The 20,424-nt window shown below is 35.9% G+C and overlaps 2 protein-coding genes across 3 annotated transcripts; one reads left to right on the top strand and one right to left on the bottom strand.

Annotated features, from left to right (window-relative positions):
- Positions 1–278: 278 nt before the first annotated feature.
- Positions 279–10,309, top strand: LOC138319005 (uncharacterized). The gene is made up of 2 exons (XM_069261885.1): positions 279–566; positions 6,974–10,309. Exons 1-2 carry the CDS (start codon positions 477–479, stop codon positions 8,405–8,407), a joined length of 1,524 nt encoding a protein of 507 aa, XP_069117986.1. The 5' UTR covers positions 279–476; the 3' UTR covers positions 8,408–10,309.
- Positions 10,085–18,885, bottom strand: LOC138319015 (mucin-22-like). Of its 2 annotated transcripts, XR_011207942.1 has the most exons (5): positions 18,702–18,885; positions 13,768–14,295; positions 12,502–12,742; positions 11,210–12,175; positions 10,085–10,601 (listed from the first exon to the last, which is right to left on the bottom strand). XR_011207942.1 is itself a non-coding variant. In XM_069261897.1 (4 exons), exons 1-4 carry the CDS (start codon positions 18,751–18,753, stop codon positions 11,818–11,820), a joined length of 1,179 nt encoding a protein of 392 aa, XP_069117998.1. In that variant the 5' UTR covers positions 18,754–18,885; the 3' UTR covers positions 10,085–11,817. The 2 variants fall into 2 exon arrangements, 1 of the variants encoding a protein (XP_069117998.1); XM_069261897.1 differs by having other exon boundaries at positions 10,085–12,175.
- Positions 18,886–20,424: the final 1,539 nt, after the last annotated feature.

Genomic DNA, 20,424 nt, shown 5'->3' with positions numbered 1-20,424 from the left:
ATAACAATATTGACCCATATCTCTTTTGTTCCTATCAAATACCCGTCGAACCTCGGTCGTGTATTGAACCGATTCCGTGACTACACAAGACAAATCAAATTAAATGTTTAACTTCAATTAATATACACCGCCTGTTTGGTCTGACACTTAAAAGTAACTAGCTAACGGCGTTTGAATTAATCAGGTTGTAAATCAAATCAGTATTTTGTATTTGGTTGACGCACCTGGCTCCATATAGAAAGATAATCGTTAATGGTCTTATTGTATGCGTTTGTAATATTCAGGGTGAGTATATCTTTGAACGACCGTGTGTCTAAAAGTTGAAGAACTAACATTTATGTTTGGGATTTAAAAGGTCCCGGTCATGGCCATGGAGGGTCTATCAAGGCGGCCCTAAGTGAGGATTAAATGCCTGCATTTAAAGGGCTCGTATTTTGAAAAAGGCTTAAGATCTATATCGCTAAGACATTATCAAAATGGAAAATTATTTCGAGAAAATGCGACGTGAAAATAAAAGTCGACTCAAGCATGAGACAGTGGACAACATGAGTCGTAAAGTTTCTAAGGTGAGTGGTGATGTTTTAATTTTCCGAGGGGAGGGGATGGAGATGATTATATTTAGTGCCCTCGGGAGTCCAGATTTTTGTAAGGTTTCTGGGGTCGGGACTAAATCATAAGAAATAGCTATTGATTCGTTGGTAAGTCGCTAAGTTCTTTAAACACAAGATATGGCATTCACCAAAGGACAGATTTTGTACCTTTGCCTGTACGCGAAAGTCCGTTGTCAAACGGACTAACTGATCATGAGATGCTTTGTGAGTGTCTTCGGCTAAGTTCTTAAGAGAGTTTGCACTACAACTCCTCATCAAATTTAGCCCACTTCGGGGCTTAACGTGCAAAGGCAGGCGTCATAATGAAAATGGTATAACCAAACCTTCTTTACTTACCTCCAAATGTCGAAATGATAAAAACATAGATCGATTGATTACTAAGTAATATGCATTTTAGTCAATGTTTTCCAAACATGTCCCTTAATGTCTTTGTGTCACATATAAGACAGTAGCGTAGAACTCATGTCATGCGAAGTGCCGATATTATTGGTATCCTTGATTGGAAACAAAATAAACGATCGAAATAATTGATTGCGTAAAGATTTATTGCAGTTCGTTGTACAATAAAAAAAACTCAGTATATTCATCTTAACGCTTAATGCTCTACCCAACTTGCTTGACCTTGTCCTCTGGACAAGAGTTCAGACCCGTGTGGAGAGTTCTCAGGCACTGACCGTTCGATCCAAAGCTTGTATCCATCTTTAAAAAAAACCTGACACGCGTAAATCATAGTAAGAGGTCTTTAAACCATAAACCATTTTCTCTCTCGAGAACGGCGGGTTTTTATTTTGCCACCGACTCCAGGACACTTTGTTAAACGTTTTGTATTGATTATTTAAAACACACCTTTCATGTAGTAATGTTTCCCTTCCGCGTCACTTAGCGTCTCATGTTACAGCCAGAGGGGCCGGGTTGTTAAATATCGGGTATATAAGAATATTGCGTCAATTTTGATCAGGCCAAGGGAATAATTATATGTTCATAAACCGTTTTTTCTTCTCTTGATTTATTTTTGCTTGGCTTTGCCTGGGATTGTGACCTGGAAGAGAAGGTTTTCTATGCGGGTTTAAGTGAATTACCATACCGTTCGATTATGAAACACGTCAGTTTGATTTAATAAACCATTGCCGTGATTGATACCGATAGGTATCGATTTGCCATGAAAACACCTGCGATATGCGGTGAAGGTGTAGAAGGCTAGCAGTTTTCAGAGAGATGTGTAACATTTTATATATAACATATTATAAAAATACACACGTTTTTAGGTAACAAAACCACGACACTTATTACTCTGGCGTTTTAGAGTGTTCAATAATTCAATTCACGAAGATGCGAGCTTTTTATTGTACTGGGACATTGAAAACACATATGTATGACATAGTTTATTCTAAGGTCAATGGAAATTCAGAGATTTGATAGAGTTTCTAGATAGCATCGATCATTACCTATATTATATACTACACTGTAAGACCGCGAAATGTATGTTCGTTAAAATAAACTTTCTCTTTTTCATGGGAAATCGAGAAAACTCATTGTCGCAAAAATTATTCAACATACGATATTTCTCATGAAAATGATAAACAATGAAAAATATCAGAACATTCCCTCTTTCAGTCTGATCATTCAGACATATATACTTCCCATTGCCATGTGTAGAGATATACAATATATGTGTGACACCGAATGGTGGATGAGAATGTCCGTCATTAAGACCCCCTACTTTGTAAAGCGAATTCTGATTGATGGATGGCAAGAAAAGGATTATTTTGGTCGATTTTAAGTAATGATAAGTTTTCATCGCAAACGTGGTTGATCGATATCGATAAGAGAATAGATCCAGTTTGATTGCGTTTTAATGCTATTTAAACCCCTGTGTATGAGATATTGATATATAGCTAGACGATACCTCACAGATCTATACATTATACAAATGTAAACGACCATGTTGTGGGGGAGATATCTATATCTCTGTTATTGCCCTACAGCCGATATTACTAATGACCATATCAACTTTTACAACTTTCCTCTAAAGAACCGATAAGAATAAAACTCGATAGATGGGTCAAAGTCATGTCGGACATTTTGTCAGATAAAGTGGAAGGATTGTCTTCTGTTCATATACCTCGAGTGTCCTTGTTCTCTTCTGCTGCCCTCTCTTACCGCGTTTTGTTTTAGTAAAACCTTCATGGCTTGATTTTGTTAATTTGTGTTTCTTGGCAACTACGATCCACATTTTCAAAGTATTTCAAATATTATGAAAAAAAACTGTAAACCAGAAAAGTTAGTTTACTGGACGCATGTCAACGAATGCAATTCGCCTTAGCTATACATGTACATATTTTTTTTTCAATTGGACGGATAAAATTTCACACAAATTAATCTCCTACTTCGAGTAATAAAGAAAAGGTCTTTGAGGTTCATAATCGTAAAGATTCAGATGCAAATTAAAAGCTTTCATGTTGAGGTAAATATATTTTCAAATGGTTGTGAGATGGCCCCCTTTGATAATTTATTACCTTCCGGTTTCTAAGGAAATGGCAGACATTTTAGTTGAAGGCTTCTTTGGGCCGAGTAACAATTATTAATTGATTATTTGCGAAATGCTAATCGTTAAATCTTGAAGCTTTTTAATGCAATTCTTTGATTTAAAATAATCTAGAATTAAATAAATAACATGTTTTCTTGTTACAAATAGATATATGATAAGAATCGGGCGTGCGTTTGAATCAATAACACTACGCCACTTCTACATGTTATGCGGTAATCTAGTTCATTACGGGGCGATATAACCTTTAGAACCGAGCGGCCGGAATCCCGGCCAGATCTTTCCTTTGTTTTGTATATAACATTCCAGTTTAATCAAATATGAAATAATTATTTTAATCAGCCCTTGAGGTCTGGTGTCAGCTTGGGGGTAGATATGTGACAACAAATAATTCGGGTAATGATCTAAAGAATTCCCATTGAATAAACAAAAGATTTGATTAATGTATAATTGACGAAAATCTCATTGGAGTAGCATTTAGTCAACATGAACATTTGCTATAAGCAAGACAATGTCGCTATTTGTGAATAATATTATCAAAAGTAAGCACTTTCTTATGTACATATCATGCGTTCAAACATTATAAATATGTTAATTTAGCTGAATTTGGCCATACAAATGTAATTTTAAAAGAAAAACATAAATAAATGTGTAACTGTTAAGCTTTTAATGTAAAATAGTTATTCAAAATAATTACTGGCGTAATGGCCACGATATGCTGAGTGCGCAAATTGATTCGTGAAAGATATGGCCCAGAATAATAAAACAATACATCTAACGATAATAATAATGTTGACAATCTTCCAAATAATTTGAATTTTTCAGTTGAGTTTATTTATTGGGTGCCAATCGGCCTTAATGATATATTGATAGTTACTATACACATGTAATTACGTTTGGATATATTCGCTAGAGTACATACCTAGTACAGAAATTACAACTATACCGGTGTATTGTGGGGTTTTTTACGTTTCAAAATAAATGATCATGATAAGTATCATTCATATTTTTCGGGCCTGTAGGTTAAGTTCGGTAGGGTATCTGGGCGTGATAATATATGTACATATGAAGTCTAATAAGTTACAGAAATAACATTTACCAATGTATAGGTACACTTTACAGGCGTTGACAAACAACGGCCCATATGTACTATCAGCATTAGTTTTTGTTCTTGTTTCATAAAGATGTATTCAGTGTGCCTCTAAATAAATGTTTTCTTTTAACATTTCTTTAAGTTTATTAGAAATAATTTGTCCTAGTAACACATCTGCCCTATGATTAAAAGAATTCTCAGATTTATTAGATGGGGGGAAACCCGGAGTACCCGGCTGATAACCATTGATCAACTGTACCTACATGTAGTAACTACCTCATCTTATTTTTCGAACTTGCAATACAAATCCTAGGAATTGCGATAGTACAGAATATCAGTTTACCTTAACTCGTCCATGCATACTTTTCAGTCCCCTGTGTCTTACCAAGAACGAACACAGGGCCTTGTATAGGGTCCGTATATCACCGGGTTCAGCGAGCTAACCAGATATTGATTTTATGTATGTACCTGAAATAAATATCGTATAATTCACATTAGATTTAAACACCTGTTTACCTTATTATTAGACTGACTGCCTGTGTACGCATTGGGTATTGGGTTTCGAGAAACCATACAATAACTTCTAGATGTAAATATTTATACAACGCTTGAATAATTAAACTTCACAAACAGTTAATTTAAAGTCAGCAAGTCGAAACTGGATCTTTTTCTTATAAATACGATTGGAAAAATTAGGAGAATATTGGAGAGATCGTTGGAGACGACTGCAAACCAATCGTAAAAATGACAGTGGAGGGAGAGGGTCATGCAAAAAAAGCAGGCCACGGTGACCAAGTTTTGTACCCTATTTTCGCATAGAATATGTTGTTTTATTGTATCGGTTCCTAACGAAACATATTTTAATGATTTTGGCCATTGATGAAAGTGTCTGAAAGTGTGTAGAGAAACCAGAGATCGTAGAGAAAAATGAGGGTATATGTGGCTGAACAGTCCCTTTTACCGCCTTATCGGGTAAACGAACTTAGCCTTTCGGACAAAATGTCCCTATCATATATCATTTACCCAGAATGAATATCTGTAAATTCAGGTATGTGATATAGGACTCGGGTTAACGGTGAGGACGAATGAATACACCAATACGGCTTTCATTAGTCCAGTGTCCCCAAATCATACAGCTGATTTGAAACAGGAAGTAGACTAGCAAGCTTCCGAATCTATATCAATTTATAGTTGTAACTTACACCACACACCATATAAATCGATACAAAAACGTGTTAATGCATTCAAAATGTCATTCATATGTACAGTGACTCTCTATAGTTTTAAGATTGAACTTCATACGATAAAAGAACCAAATACACACAAAAAAACTGTTATTTATCAACTATATGGAAATGGACGAAAGGGACCACTCCTTTCCATCAAAGTTCACACAAACTCTTGTCTCAAATTGCAGAGATTTATTGATATCATATTCACTGATCAATATCCAGTACGGTCCTCTTCAAGAAAAAGGTCCCGTATTGAACAGATTGCAAGCGAAGATGTATCTATAGATTCCCCGAGTTTACACATCTTTCTTTATTTTTTAATAAAACTCATAGTTTATGTACAAAAAAATGACCACTCAAAGCGTAAGCATACATTGTAAGTATGTTCCATGTATACAAGTATTGCTAGCTTGATATCGAAATCTTATAAACTGTATAACTCATCATTTCAAGAAGTAAAATCATTTCACCATTAGCTATATATTTTGACACAGAATTCACTGAAATGTGACGATTGACGTTACATGTTGTGATTTAATACAAACACACGAACACTGATATTTACATACATTTAAATCTAATGAGACGTTTAAAAGGCCGACTGATATCGGTCCATTTACTTAAATTGGCTATAAATTTAAAATGGTCGTGGTTTAAAATTTCAACCGAATTGACAGATCATGGTTAATATAGCAGTGTCACAAATGAGTAAACTTTGATACACATATATGTTTGTAACCTTGCTTGGCCATCAATACTAGCCGTAATACACCAAAAACCTTTCTAAGTCGATCGGTTGAGCGTCAGACTAGTAATCCAGAAAATTTATACATGCTTCCAAAATGGTCATACTATATAGCAAGAGCTGAAATCATCCTCGGTTTAGACACTATCGTATCGGGTTTCAATTTAGGAGAAGATATGTACAATTATGTACAAAATATGGATTTAACAGAGATGAAACAAACGACAATTAGCGACATTCGATATAAAGCTTATCTAAAGCGTTATCTGTACATGAAGTCAGCAAAACACATCAAGTTTGATGTTCAGTTTAAAGCCAGCAAAACTATAAAAAAAATACGCAAGATGTTTGGAGTATTCGAGAAAGCTTGATAACAGTTGACAAGGAAATTTGCCTCCATGTATTATTCGACTATCAGAACTCGAATGATTAAACATGTAATAATATTTGTTGTATATGTAACGTAAATACAGACTGGTTAATTTGTTAAAGATAATAACTGCTCCCCAATGCTAAGTAATCAGTACTCCCTGAACCGGATGTAGGAAACCGGATGTAGTTATTACACGTGGTCAATACACGGTGCAGTGTGTATTGACCATGTGTAATAACTACATCCGGTTCAGAGAGTACTCATTATTTAGCATTGGGGAGCAGTCATTATCTTCAACAAATTAACCAGTCTGTATTTACGTTACAGTTTATACATGTATACATTTGTTTGACTTATTTTTCTTTATATTACAGCCGAAGAACGTTCACCACAAGATAACGGAAATCTCCTTGGAGGACGAGACGCTAACTCTATGGAGACCCTCAGTCGACAACAACCAGTACCGACTTATACCGGAAACAATCGACCAAGGAGAATGGGAGAACTTCCGGCCGATGTACTATCACAAATTCGACTGCATCAGTAGTATCCTCCCTTTCGATGATGCAATTCCAGTGATTGCAAACCAAGCGACCACCCTCGTTCCGACGCATGACTACTCCATTTTGCGGGACTATCCACGCATCCGGGGTCTTTGGTACCAACCAGAAAAGGCCGACATAATCAGTATTGATGACGAATCACGTGTTGGGAACATTAAGTTTTCTATCTTTTTCCCGCGCTCTGATCACGACCATTTGATAAGCAAATTGAACATGTACTATTTAGAAGTGATGGACTACGAATCTGATGACAAATCAGTATCGCGTTTTCTGCTGACGAAAAACGAATACCCGGATTTACCGATTTACGATTCCGGTAAACCAGGCGGACCGGTGTTCATAGAGAAACATGACACACTAGACGGTGTATTGGAAACTTACTACTTCCTGCGGATATGCACCAGTTACACGGGTCGCATTATGGAACACGAGGTTGAGTTCATGTTGGAAGAAGACCCATGGCCGCTCTGTCACATCTCCTCCGTGACGCACAAACCGTTTAAACCACCGATAAACGTGCTGGCCATGAATAAAAATCTTGATGTAGAAACATGCGTGAAGTTGAACACGCGATTTCAAGCCTCGACCTGGGAGGATACTTTGGCGGGCCTTTTTGCCTGGTCGTTAAGGACGCACGTGCCATGGCTTGTTTATGAAAGACTTCACGAGAACATCAAAGGAACGGTAACTCTCACAGCTATGACGTCTCCATTGGAAACCATTTCCATTCCCCGTAGAGCAGTCGTGTGTAGCCGGAAGTTAGATTTGCTCATCGAACTTAACGCTTTTATCATCAAGTGTCAAAATGACAAGGACTTGCAAGATCTCAAGAACCTGTTCTGTTCTCTTCACGAGTGTGACGACACGTGTCCTCTAGTGAGTGTGCGTCACATCGACATGCATCACGTCATGCCGCCATATTTGTGTTTACTCGAGCGTGTGATAGCCAGTAACTTTATCCCTCTCCGACGCGATATTGTGACGTCAATGCTGCCGTGGCCCGTGCTGGCGTATTATTTCGCGGATCTTAAGATTGACAGTTGTCGGAAAATGATCGCATTTATAAGCCAAGTTGACGGCGTATGTCAGGAGTTCCCTGGTGATTTCACCTACCCTCTTACAAGTACTCAGGACTTTAACTGTAATCTCACCATGGACTATACAGAAAAAACGTCAGGGTTTGAATCTCTCTCCTCCGTGGCAGACCTTGACGCCGACAGCGACGAGAGTGTGGAAAGACATTGAGGGTCATAGTCATATATGTGGTTGATGTCTTTGCTGTAACCATATTGCACTCAAAATATTACCAAAGCTCAACGAACTAATGGCGACCATGATGAAATGGTTCCCGTGAAATTAGTGTACAAAAAGCAATGAATAATACAGTTCATTAATTGAAAATGACGAAAACAATGTTTAGAACCAGCGCGAATGGATTCATGAAATTATGACTGTATTTACTTATGGATGTTTAGTGCTGCCATTGAAATTTCGTAATCAAATAAGAATGAAGCAAATGAACTATTGTACCTTTTGACCTTGTAACCAATGTTGTTGACAGCGAAAACCTTTTGACCTTGTAACCAATGTTGTTGACAGGGAAAACCTTTTGACCTTGTAACCAATGTTGTTGACAGGGAAAACCTTTTGACCTTGTTACCAATGTTGTTGGCAGGGAAAACCTTTTGACCTTGTTACCAATGTTGTTGGCAGGGAAAACCTTTTGACCTTGTAACCAATGTTGTTGACAGGGAAAACTTTTTGACCTTGTTACCAATGTTGTTGACAGGGAAAACCTTTTGACCTTGTAACCAATGTTGTTGACAGGGAAAACCTTTTGACCTTGTAACCAATGTTGTTGACAGGGAAAACCTTTTGACCTTGTAACCAATGTTGTTGACAGGGAAAACCTTTTGACCTTGTAACCAATGTTGTTGACAGGGAAAACCTTTTGACCTTGTTACCAATGTTGTTGACAGGGAAAACCTTTTGACCTTGTCACCAATGTTGTTGACAGGGAAAACTTTAGAATCCATATAGAATGGATTCATTGAAACAATGCCTTAAACTCTTTTAATGTTGGCATGGAAATCTACGAATGTATTAATCAAACTTTTTATCCTGTGACCTTGACCGCACTTATATAATGGATCAGGTGATCCCCATGCATTTGCAATTGCTATATCACAGTGAAAAGTGAAATGCATATGTTACAAGTTTATAATTTTCTAGACCTATCCTTTGCTTAGTATCTGAAATGCTAATATAAATGCCACATGGATAGGAGAATTAGTTACAGTTACTATGTAGAATTCAAATTTAACCGATTTTTTTATCTAGACCATCAAATCATTTTAATATTGTTTATGGCAATATGGGTCCATATTGATATAAACTTAGCTAATTCTAAGATCCCTGTTACATTTGCATGTTCTGCTGAATACAATTTTGAAAATGCATTTCGAAAGATGATAATGCGTTCAAGATGATTTGTACAGTAAATTAGTTATCAAGGCACATGTTTTTGAAGAATTTAAAATAATTGACAAACGTTACGTTATTATAACAATTTTTTTATTTGCTGTGATAACTAACATGTGTTTGTAAGAGTGATCGAGTTAATTGTTGCCATTATTCCTTTAAAGAACATGGTAATATTATTTTTAGCTCTTCCAAAAGAGTTGGATCAAAATGGAAACGTTACCTTAGCTGCCATATTTAAGAATTCTTTAAAGTAAAGGGGAGGGAGCTTTCAGAATTGAGAAACATAACAGCTTTATCTGAATTTCGCAATGTGTAAACTACGCAATGTGTAAACTACTGATGATGTCGTTACTTCCTGGATACGAAGACAGAAGTCATCATTACCCTTAGGGGCTGTCTCAAAAGTATTTAGAATGTAAATGGATTTTACCTGTACTATTGTTTTTATTTGCTTCTGTTAACTGAAACTCTTAAAAACAAATTAAATCTTGATCAAACATGGAGATGAAAAGTTACCAACTGTTATTTCATAGATTTTCTCTTTGTGTACAGTGAAGAGATGGATAGTGTGGTCTTCATTAGTATGTTTTGAAGGAAATTAAATAGATAGTAACTTACGATAATTATATTATTTAAATAAATCACAAAACAAGTTATAATGTATGCGGTGTTTTTTTTTTATTTTGAAAGATGGGATCGTGATGATGTTGTGAATGTGCATAAATTATTAACGAAATGGTGCTTGTAAAGTCCAATCCTATTCATGCATAATTGTGCGCAACAAAACATTATTGAATGAAGGTATATATGACAAATTAAAATTATTGGTTAACGTGTGAAACATGCCACATCATGATAGAGAGTATGTACATGTATATATACATAAGCTACATATACTTCTATAATTGACATAAATAAGACACAAAAGTATAACATAATAGGCAATGCGATGAACCTTTCATCAAGTGTTAGTCATTTTAAGAATTAATTAAAAACAAAAATGCATTCGGATTACCGCAAAAATATACATGTTTGTAATCCAGGTGAGCGGTAGCCGCTACATACCGCTAATATATCACCACAAAAAGAATAAATTAATGTGAGATTGACATTACAAATGATGACGATTAGGGATATCATCGGAACACGACATTAGAGCGTCATGGGAATCTTTGTTTGTTTGTTTGTTTGTTTGTTGGATTAATTGATTAACGTCTTATTTGTATCCGGGGTCATGAAAGGACGACCTTCCATGTATGTGGTGTGTTACGTGTATGAAGTGCAGAAGTGTGTTTTTTGAGACCGCGGTATATTCGTGTGGCGTCTTCTTGTATATTGGAACTCTTGCCCTTTGTATTGCTCTTCATCACTGAAGCATGCCGACGAAGACACCAAACAACACACCCCATCCGTTCATTATGAAGTAAATATATAATATCAATTTTTAAGTAACCAATTTCAAATTACAGAGTTGAACCTTCAAATGTAAGCTATTGTCAAAATTCATTCCCGATTTTCAAATTTTACTACAACCGGAAGAACATAATAGGCAATGCGATGAACCTTTCATCAAGCTAGTCATTTTAAGAATTAATTAAAAACAAAAATGCATTCAGATTACCGCAAAAATATACATGTTTGTAATCCAGGTGAGCGGTAGCCGCTACATACCGCTAATATATCACCACAAAAAGAATAAATTAATGTGAGATTGACATTACAAATGATGACGATTAGGGATATCATCGGAACTTGACATTATAGCGTCATGGGAATCTTTGTTTGTTTGTTTGTTTGTTTGTTTGATAGTTTGTTGGATTAATTAGTTAACGTCTTATTGGTATCCAGGGTCATGAAAGGACGACCTTCCATGTATGTGGTGTGTCGCGTGTATGAAGTGCAGATGTGTGTTTTTGAGACCGCGGAATATTCGTGTGGCGTCTTCTTGTATAGTGGAACTCTTGTCATTTTTATTGTTCTACATCACTAATGCATGCCGACGAAGACACCAAGCAACACACTCCACCCGTTCATTATGAAGTAAATATAAAATATCAATTTTTAAGTAACCAAATTTTAAATTACAGAGTTGAACCTTCAAAGTGTAAGCTATTGTCAAAATTCATTCCCGATTTTCAAATTTTACTACAACCGGAAGCGGAAATACAACGTCACATTTCTGTTTTTTCCTCAACCATGTCATCGTTCGCGGGCGGAGGAGGGAGAAGTTCATTTTCATCAAATGTGAGACTGTTCAACGAGAGCTTGTCAGATTCCTTGTCATCGGGTTTCGTCTCGTTCTCATCTGAAGGTTCATCGACGTCCTGTTTAGTTTCTACGTCATCAGTCTGCGCTTGCGTAGAAAAGTTTGAGGCAGTCTCATCATTGTTTGAAGGCTCGACTCGCAGCCAAGATGGTGGTTCTGCGGTGATTGAGTTGACGTCATCATTACTTGCGGTGTCGTCCTCAGCCTTTTGGACTTTGAATGATAGAAGTCCTTGGTTTCCGCCATTATCGGCCTTTGGTTTACTGTATAAAGCAAATTTCATATAACAAAACACTTTAAATGTAAACTAAGGCAATCTTGACCCATGGAGATTTTTACGATTTTTTTTGTTCCAAAACCAAGTATGGAGTAGAATGATATACGTAGAAAAGTTTGGAAATCTATTAATAAACATAAATTATTTGGACTCCGTTTTAGCTGGCAACATATGAATTAGCTATTTGAAGAAGAAGACATATTCATTTTTATTCTTACTCGTTTCGTTCTAATCTAATCAGGAAACGGTTCCAAAAAAAATCCGGAACTAATATTTAAAAGGTCGTAGGACATTAACCCAAATTAACCTTACCCATCATCCTCCAAATCAATGGTCTCGAAGTTCGTGCCATAGTCTTCCATTTGTAGAACCATCGGCGCTGCTCTGACGTTACCTCCGGGGCCGCCATTTTCATTCAGATAATGTGAACCTGACTTCCGCTTCCCGTGGAAAAAGTATATAGCGACGGCTACCACTATACAGATGAGCGCTGCCAGGGTTATCAGGAATAACGGTAATCCGATAGTCCCAAACATGGTGTCTTGAATAACAACTAAATAGATAAAGATTAAATGGTTTAAAGGAGAGAGTAAAAACTCAGATTGCAGAAAGTTAAGTTACATATTTACAGATATATTTATTAAAAAGATTCCTTGCCATATATTTTGGCTTTATTATTATTATAATTTTTTTTGTTATAAGTATTTTCAGGGTTGGACTTGTGTCCATGAGGATGGATTTCGAATTGATTCTGAGAAAGTAATTTTATACAATGTTAAACACACAACGTCAGCAAGGTCGCTGTCGTTAGCAGTTTTAGTTAGGAATATACGAGTTACATCCCCTTAACGATTGTCCCGTTTTAAGACTAGAGCAGTTGCGCCCCTTTATTCAATATAGATGGAATAGGAGAAGGATGGAAAGCTTGCCAAGATCAAACAATGTCTACCCCGTCGAGCTAAGCGCCAAAAATCAAAACTTATTTTGCTGAGTATATTTCTAGTGGGTCTTTACAAAACGGTTAAAGCTGTTGAAAAGATTAATAATTTTCCTTTCAAAATCATCATTTTCGCTTCAACAAAAATTCCCACAAAATAATCCTCAGTCTGGTTTTGGAAGCTATTGGTGGCACATTTGCATGCAACATAATGTGACTGATTTCGGCAATATCGCATAGGCGACACCGCCATTTGACTGCGACAATCTGCCAAACGGAAAAAGACAATGCACCAATCGAAGAGCAACAATGCGACAATGTGATGTTGTATCGGACCAGTTTATATATCACTTATACCTTCTGTACAACGTATAATAAATATATTTAACGTCACTCTAAAGCAGATGTGTTCTAAAAGACCTCGTGACTTAGACAAAATAACCATAGTGCATTTAATTCAAAATGAAGGTTGATGTTTGATTAAGAATTTTCCTTTCCGTGGTATTTGTTAGTACATGTATCCGAAAATTTTAGTTTTATAATGTAAATTGCATCAAAGACGCGACTTCAAAAAGCTGCATAAACGAAAGATGAAAATGCAGAAGTTAAAAAGTTATTGTTTTTTCGAAAATGTAAATTACCTTTTGCGGTTTCCCCTTTCGGCATTTTTGTTGTCGTTGTTGTCATCGTAGTCGTCGTTGTTGTTGGTTCCAGTGTTGTCGTCGTCGTCGACTGTGTTGTTGTTGTTGTTGTTGACATTGTTGTTGTCGGATCCGGTGTTGTTGTTTGTGGAGTAGTCATCGACACTGTCGTTGGCGATGATGATGTTGACGCATTGGTAGATGACGATGTCATTTCCGGTCCTCCACCGGAAGTTGACGGTTCTGGTGCAGTCGTTGCCATTGCTGTTGATGTAAGCATTGTTGCGTTACCATACGACATGCCTGATGTAGAACCATTGTCTGCTATTGTTGTTGTTTCCAGTGAAACTGGTGTTGCTGGTATTGAAGATGGCGTCGACATACTCTCTGTTGTTTCCATCATGGCCATCATTGTTGAAGAATTGGACATCGAAGTAACATTCCCTGTAGTCGTTGGTGGCGTACTCATTGGTGATGGTACTGTGCTGTTATCTGTCGTCTGCGCTGATGAAAATGATACCAGCGTACCTAAGGTAACAAAAGGAAAAACATTAACTTCATCATCACCAAACTACAAAACAACAGTCAATTTAGTCCGACAACATTTAAATGTACCAGTCCAAACTACAGTTCATTAAAAAGTTTATGAATTAATGGACCTTTGATAAATATCAAAAAGAGCAGCAAAGAGCAAAACAAAGGAAAGAGGAAAGCCGGAGAAAGAGGGAAAAACACCTATCTACATCTACGGCCAGTGTCTTTCAAGGAATAATGGACTGGTAGTGCAATATCGGTACGGGGAAAATATGAAACAGAAGAAATTTAGTGTTTGTTGTTAAGGAACTATTTCCAGTTAGCGCATCTATTTTAGCGATTATCATATTTTTCAATACACTTATATGGTCGAAATCAATCTTGTACTAAATTGACCTTTACTTTTGCCAAAACCAATACGTGTACTTTGTGTAGTAGTGTGTCATATCTGATCTCATAATGGACGTCAATAATCCTTAATTTCATTCCCTGATAAATTTACGGAAACCTATACCTACCGCATATGTTATAAGAGAAAATGAACTGAAAATGAGACAAGTTACCAACGAAACATTTTTTTACGCTTATCACATGATAAAATGGTACATAACATTTACATGTTATTTCAATTTCAACAAATTCTATTTCAAAAAAAATATTTGGAAAGGGATTGAACAACAGGCATAGCCTGTCTGAGTTCTCCCCTAAGTAACACCTAGTACATAGCAAAATACATAAGACATACAGCGTTGTTTATAATATATATAACAGTATAAACATATTATAATTATCAGATATATAATATGAATGTGGAAGTTTGTAGCTACAGTATTTTTCAATGATGTTTAATTGCAAATAACTATGTATATAGAAGATAATTGGAAGGTTATTGGTACTGAATCCAGTATTCTATGACAGGTTTTAATTTCCCTCTACCCATATAGATGCAGTCCAAAACATGTCCATATCGGCTTACTAGCCATTGGTCATCACCCATGAGGTTTGGGGCCAGTCATGGATACTGGATTCTGTATTTAAAGTAAGATTGTTAAGGGGAGTAAGCAACTTTTGCTGTATTTATGAATTCACCATGGAAGATTTTTAAAATACATATAGGTTAAGCCACATTCAACTGTTATATAAAAATGATGATTGAATTTATCTATCTCCACAAACTTCATACTTATGTTTATAACTAATAAATGCATAATGAATACAAGTATAAAATATTCAAAATATCAAACAAAACACCCATTAGATTTATATGGAGGAATTGTACCCAGTGATCAGAGGCACAGTGATCTGATTATTTACTGTTGTGAAGTACAGTCAGTGTATTGTTGTATCTGTTATATTGTATATTTGTTATTTTTTCAAACGTTCCTATATATTCCTACATTTCTGCTTACCTGCTACGAACATTTTGAAAGAAAAAAATATTTTAGCTTTTTCTCTTTCTGCTTAAAATTCCTACTCAATTATCACAAAAATGAAACATAAATATGCACAGACATGTACATTGTATATATGTATAATGCATTCTATTAGATAAACTACCTCATTGCCACACAACTGTACACACAATAAACACTGATTGATATAACAAAATATACCCATTATAGATCTTCCTGAAATTAAAATACTTCCCTATACATCGTTATCATTTAATCGTGTACTCAGTTTGTATGTGACAGACACTTCCTGTTGGTTTTGATGAGGTGGTACATGTACAATACATAGACATTAAATAACCTACTTCAGAAGATAACGTACGTATTAGAAACACACCATTATCGTGAATATAGGAGCGTAATGACTTGCATTCATTTACTATTAACGGTAATAAGTAGTGAATCCTTGGGGAAAAACCGCTTTCACTACATGTAGGGTGGAGGGTTAGTGGTAGAATAACTGGACATTTGAACCACTCCACTCTTACCCCACTCGGTGACACCCTTATATCCCTACGGCCCAATATTCCGAAGGCCCAATAGTCCGAAGGCCCGTTAGTCCGAAAATCAGTAAATATTACAAGTTATGCTGTTGTTATAATTCACGTTACTTTCATAGTTTGGTATGTTTTCGATAAGAAAATGTCTCACATTGTATAAAATATCTCATAAACATACCTTCAATGATTTTTCTTACAAACATACAAGCTTTAGATGTCCGAAGAAAGTAAACCTTATGTGCAATGTTATTTGATTGTATAAGGATAGACATTACTCTATGAATGAATGATGTATATAAACCATCAAATCTTACAAAAATTGACTTTTATACATTGTTAATACATGGTAGGTGAGGATCGATATATACTATAACATATCGACTCAAAGTTTTGCATTTTTAGAAACTTCGAGTTAATTGATATAACTTCTGTGACATCATTACCCAAACGTTGAGTTCTTCAGGGTAACGTCCTGTAGCCATCGTTCTTCCCGTAAATAAATGTATAAATCGGACAATTCTTTTTTTTACTGTACATTTCGTTCTTAATTATCATTTTCAGAGTCACATAAGGGTCTTTTGTATCGAACACTGTAATAAATGTTTGTTTCATTTCGGGTACTGTTAGCATATAATTTCAAGTTATATCATCTGTTGTCGGACTATCGGGCCTTCGGACTATCGGGCCTTCGGACTAACGGGCCTTCGGACTAACGGGCCTTCGGACTATCGGCCCATCGGACTAACGGGCTTTCGGACTATTGGGCTGTAGGGATATAAGGCGGTCACCGAACCACTCAGCTATCATAGACCAGGGGTAGAGGGCTGGCTAGTGGTAAAATATCAGATATCTTAACCAGTTGGTCATCATGACCCAGGGGTGGAGGTCTAGTAGCAGAATGTCAGACACCTTAACCGCTTTGCCATCAAGACCCAGAGGTAGAGGGTTAGTGGTAGAATATCTGGGCATCTTAGCCACTCAGCTACTGTGACCCAGGGGTGGAGGACTAGTGGTAGAATGCCCGACATCTTAACCATTCGGCCACCATAAACCAGGGGTAGAGTGCTAGCGGAACAAATGTAGAATGTCAGACATTTTAACCACTCAGCAATTGTAACCCAGGGGTGGAGGTAGAATGTCAGCCATCTCACCACCTTGCAATCACGGTCAAGGGGTGGAGAGCTAGTTGTAGAATGTCTGGAGACCTCGAACATCATAACCAAGTGGTGGAGGTATATAGGATGGGAGTGGGGCGTTTTAGAAAAAAAAACACATCCATGAATATCTCCTAAATGTTGTCAACTTGAAAAAATATTTATTTAAGCACTTCAAGTTGTTAGCAAATACCTATGTTCTTTATAGTGAACATTTGAACCATGTTTAATATTCAGAATACATATTGTATAGTACTGCTTTGACATACGGAAATGTACAAAAGGGCTATCAAACAAAACTCCATTTGCCACACAATAAACAGATAACCATCATTATGACGTCGTAAATACAACACGGAAGTACTTCAAGTTTTGAAGGGATAGACCCGAATGGTGTTTTTTAATAATTACGTATATTTTCAATAAAATAATTAAGATATTGTTTTGTGTATAAATAAGGAAAAGAAAACATGAAAACTCCCATCTATTATATTCTATAGGCCAATGTTTTCTATATGTGCATATGTCTTTATCATGTTGGTTTCATAGAACTAGTAACTTATATCCTTTACTTTATAGGAAGTGTTAAATTTAATTTAATTGAACAATGATCAGAAATTGCATTAAGTTTGATTTATTTTTTTATATTCTGTGTGGGTTCTATGTTTTAACACATTATGTTGTACAATTCTAAACGGAAATCGTAAATGGCACCACAGGAGTTTGACGTTCTGTAAATAATATATATATATAGTATACATATATAAACTACCCCTATATACTATATAAAATATTTTTTATATATGTATACTATATATTATTGACAGAACGTCAAACTCCTGTGATAGCACCTTGTTCAGTTATATACGGACAAAACAACCTATTTTTATTATAGCACCCCCCCCCCCCAAAAAAAAACACAAAAAAACCACACACACACACACACACACACACACACACACACCCCTACCCTACTCCCATTTTGAGTTTTTTTCAAACAGGAAGAACATTGAACAAATGAAATATTAAGTATCATTGTAAAACAAATGTCTAAGATTTAAGGTAGTAAATTAAACAATAAAACACATACAAGCAATTATAAAGTCAAATGAAAAAAAACCCACAATTATACCATTTAATGTTACCATTTAAGGCAGATTAGTTGAGTGACTTAAGTGCTTGTGCATGAACAATATGTACCCAAATGACAATATATATAAAATGTATATATCTACAAGTAAATAATTTGCATAAGAATTAAAATTAAAATACGTATTATAAAAAACAATACTTACACGCTAAGCAGATAAGGAGAACATAATACCCCTTTGTTATCAATTTCTCCATCTTTGGTCTGTTTTAATAGTTGGACGGTATCAAATCATTCTTTTTACATGTGACTGATTCAATAAGCTAGACGCCCGCCATTTTGAACGCTGAAGTGTGATGTCGTATGTGTACATAGTATACTTAGGGAAGAATTAACCGGAAACTGTTTAAAAATGTGTCATTGTAGAGGCTGGGTCAAATGCATTGTCGAACTGCACGTGTACTACTCCGAGTGTCCTTTAACCATGACACCAGTACCCAGTTTCACCAGTATTCCTTAACTTTACGAATTGTTCTCCATCGACAAATATTCCAAAAGTTGAGGAAAATATTTTTACTAAGTTTATGAGCTTTCCTTTTACCTATCACTACTCCTTAAAGTGAAGGAAACTTCACCAATACTATAAGCACAATAGACACAAGTCAATCTCATTAATGTTAAATACCCATGCATAAAACAAGGAAGTTTCTTTTACACTTAAGAGGTTTTTTTTTTCTTTCTTTTTTGTCGAGAACATTGTTTTACGAAGTGTTCTAAGCGTATGATTTGCTTTAATGGCCCGCTATCTTTCCGAAACGGTTTTTTACTTTGAAAATGGGAATGTAAAACGAGATAATTCTGTAGAGTCGCAAAAGTTATTCGCTTATCGTTAATACTACATTTACCATCCTTTTCTGAACGATTTAATTAAATAAATAAAATTTGATTTTTTGTAACGCGGGTCGCAGTATGTTTCGTCCTAATTACCGCGCATTAGCTAGCTATCACTGCACCAGACGGCAAAACAGCGAAATGAATCTTCACTATTTTTAAATATGTTTGATGTTGTACCTCATCTCAGGCCATCAATATATATTTTCTTATGCTATTCTTGTTTCAAGATTAAAAAATTCAAGTTTAATTCGGAAAGATAGTGGGCCTGTAAATCAAGGAACATTAATGGCATTGGGACTTTTTACTAGTTACACATGCAAGGCCACTGATTGTATTGTATTTCGTTGTCTCTAGATCACTATCAACGTCGTCAATTATTGTGAAAAGTATCCTCCTTCCGCGGCACCATATAAAGAAGGAACAAGTAAAGCTATATAACAAATTAGTGAGTGTATATACTGCGAATGGTATACCATAGAATACAAACCAATCTGTGTAGGGTCACGTAGAACATCGTAGTGAAGCGGAATTAAAAGTCTAATTTTAATTAGATTGTAATACAAACATAAACGTATAAACAAAATGTAATTTAGCCATGCATTTCAACACCTCGTCTTATGAGGAAGTTGGACAGGCATTTAGAACATTTGACCTCAGAAAAAAATCACCTAAAGTGACACTGGCTTTCAATCCCTATTGTTAAATGAACTCCACGCATGATTAATAGGAAATGGGACTTGAAAGCAGGCGATTGAAACGCTGAAACAAGAACAGAGGGACGAGTATCTAACGTAGTATAACCTTTTTTGAATACATTTTAGAAAGAAGCACAGGAGTTGCCCAAGGTTCTATTTTAAGCCCGTCTTTGTTCTTACTTATCAATAATTATTTTTATGCTATCACATTTAGATAAACAGGAGTTCCTCAAGGTTCCCTTTTAAGTCCATGATTGTTAATAGTTTATAACACCTGGTCTAGTTTATTAGGCTAAGGTCGTATCGACAGCTAGGGTTATTTTAAGTACCAGGTTCCCA

Source organism: Argopecten irradians, chromosome 1, assembly GCF_041381155.1.
Source record: "Argopecten irradians isolate NY chromosome 1, Ai_NY, whole genome shotgun sequence".
Classification (NCBI taxonomy): Eukaryota; Metazoa; Mollusca; class Bivalvia; order Pectinida; family Pectinidae; genus Argopecten; species Argopecten irradians.
The sequence above is the reverse complement of the archived record's forward strand: the minus strand, read 5'-3'. Positions and strand labels throughout refer to the sequence as shown.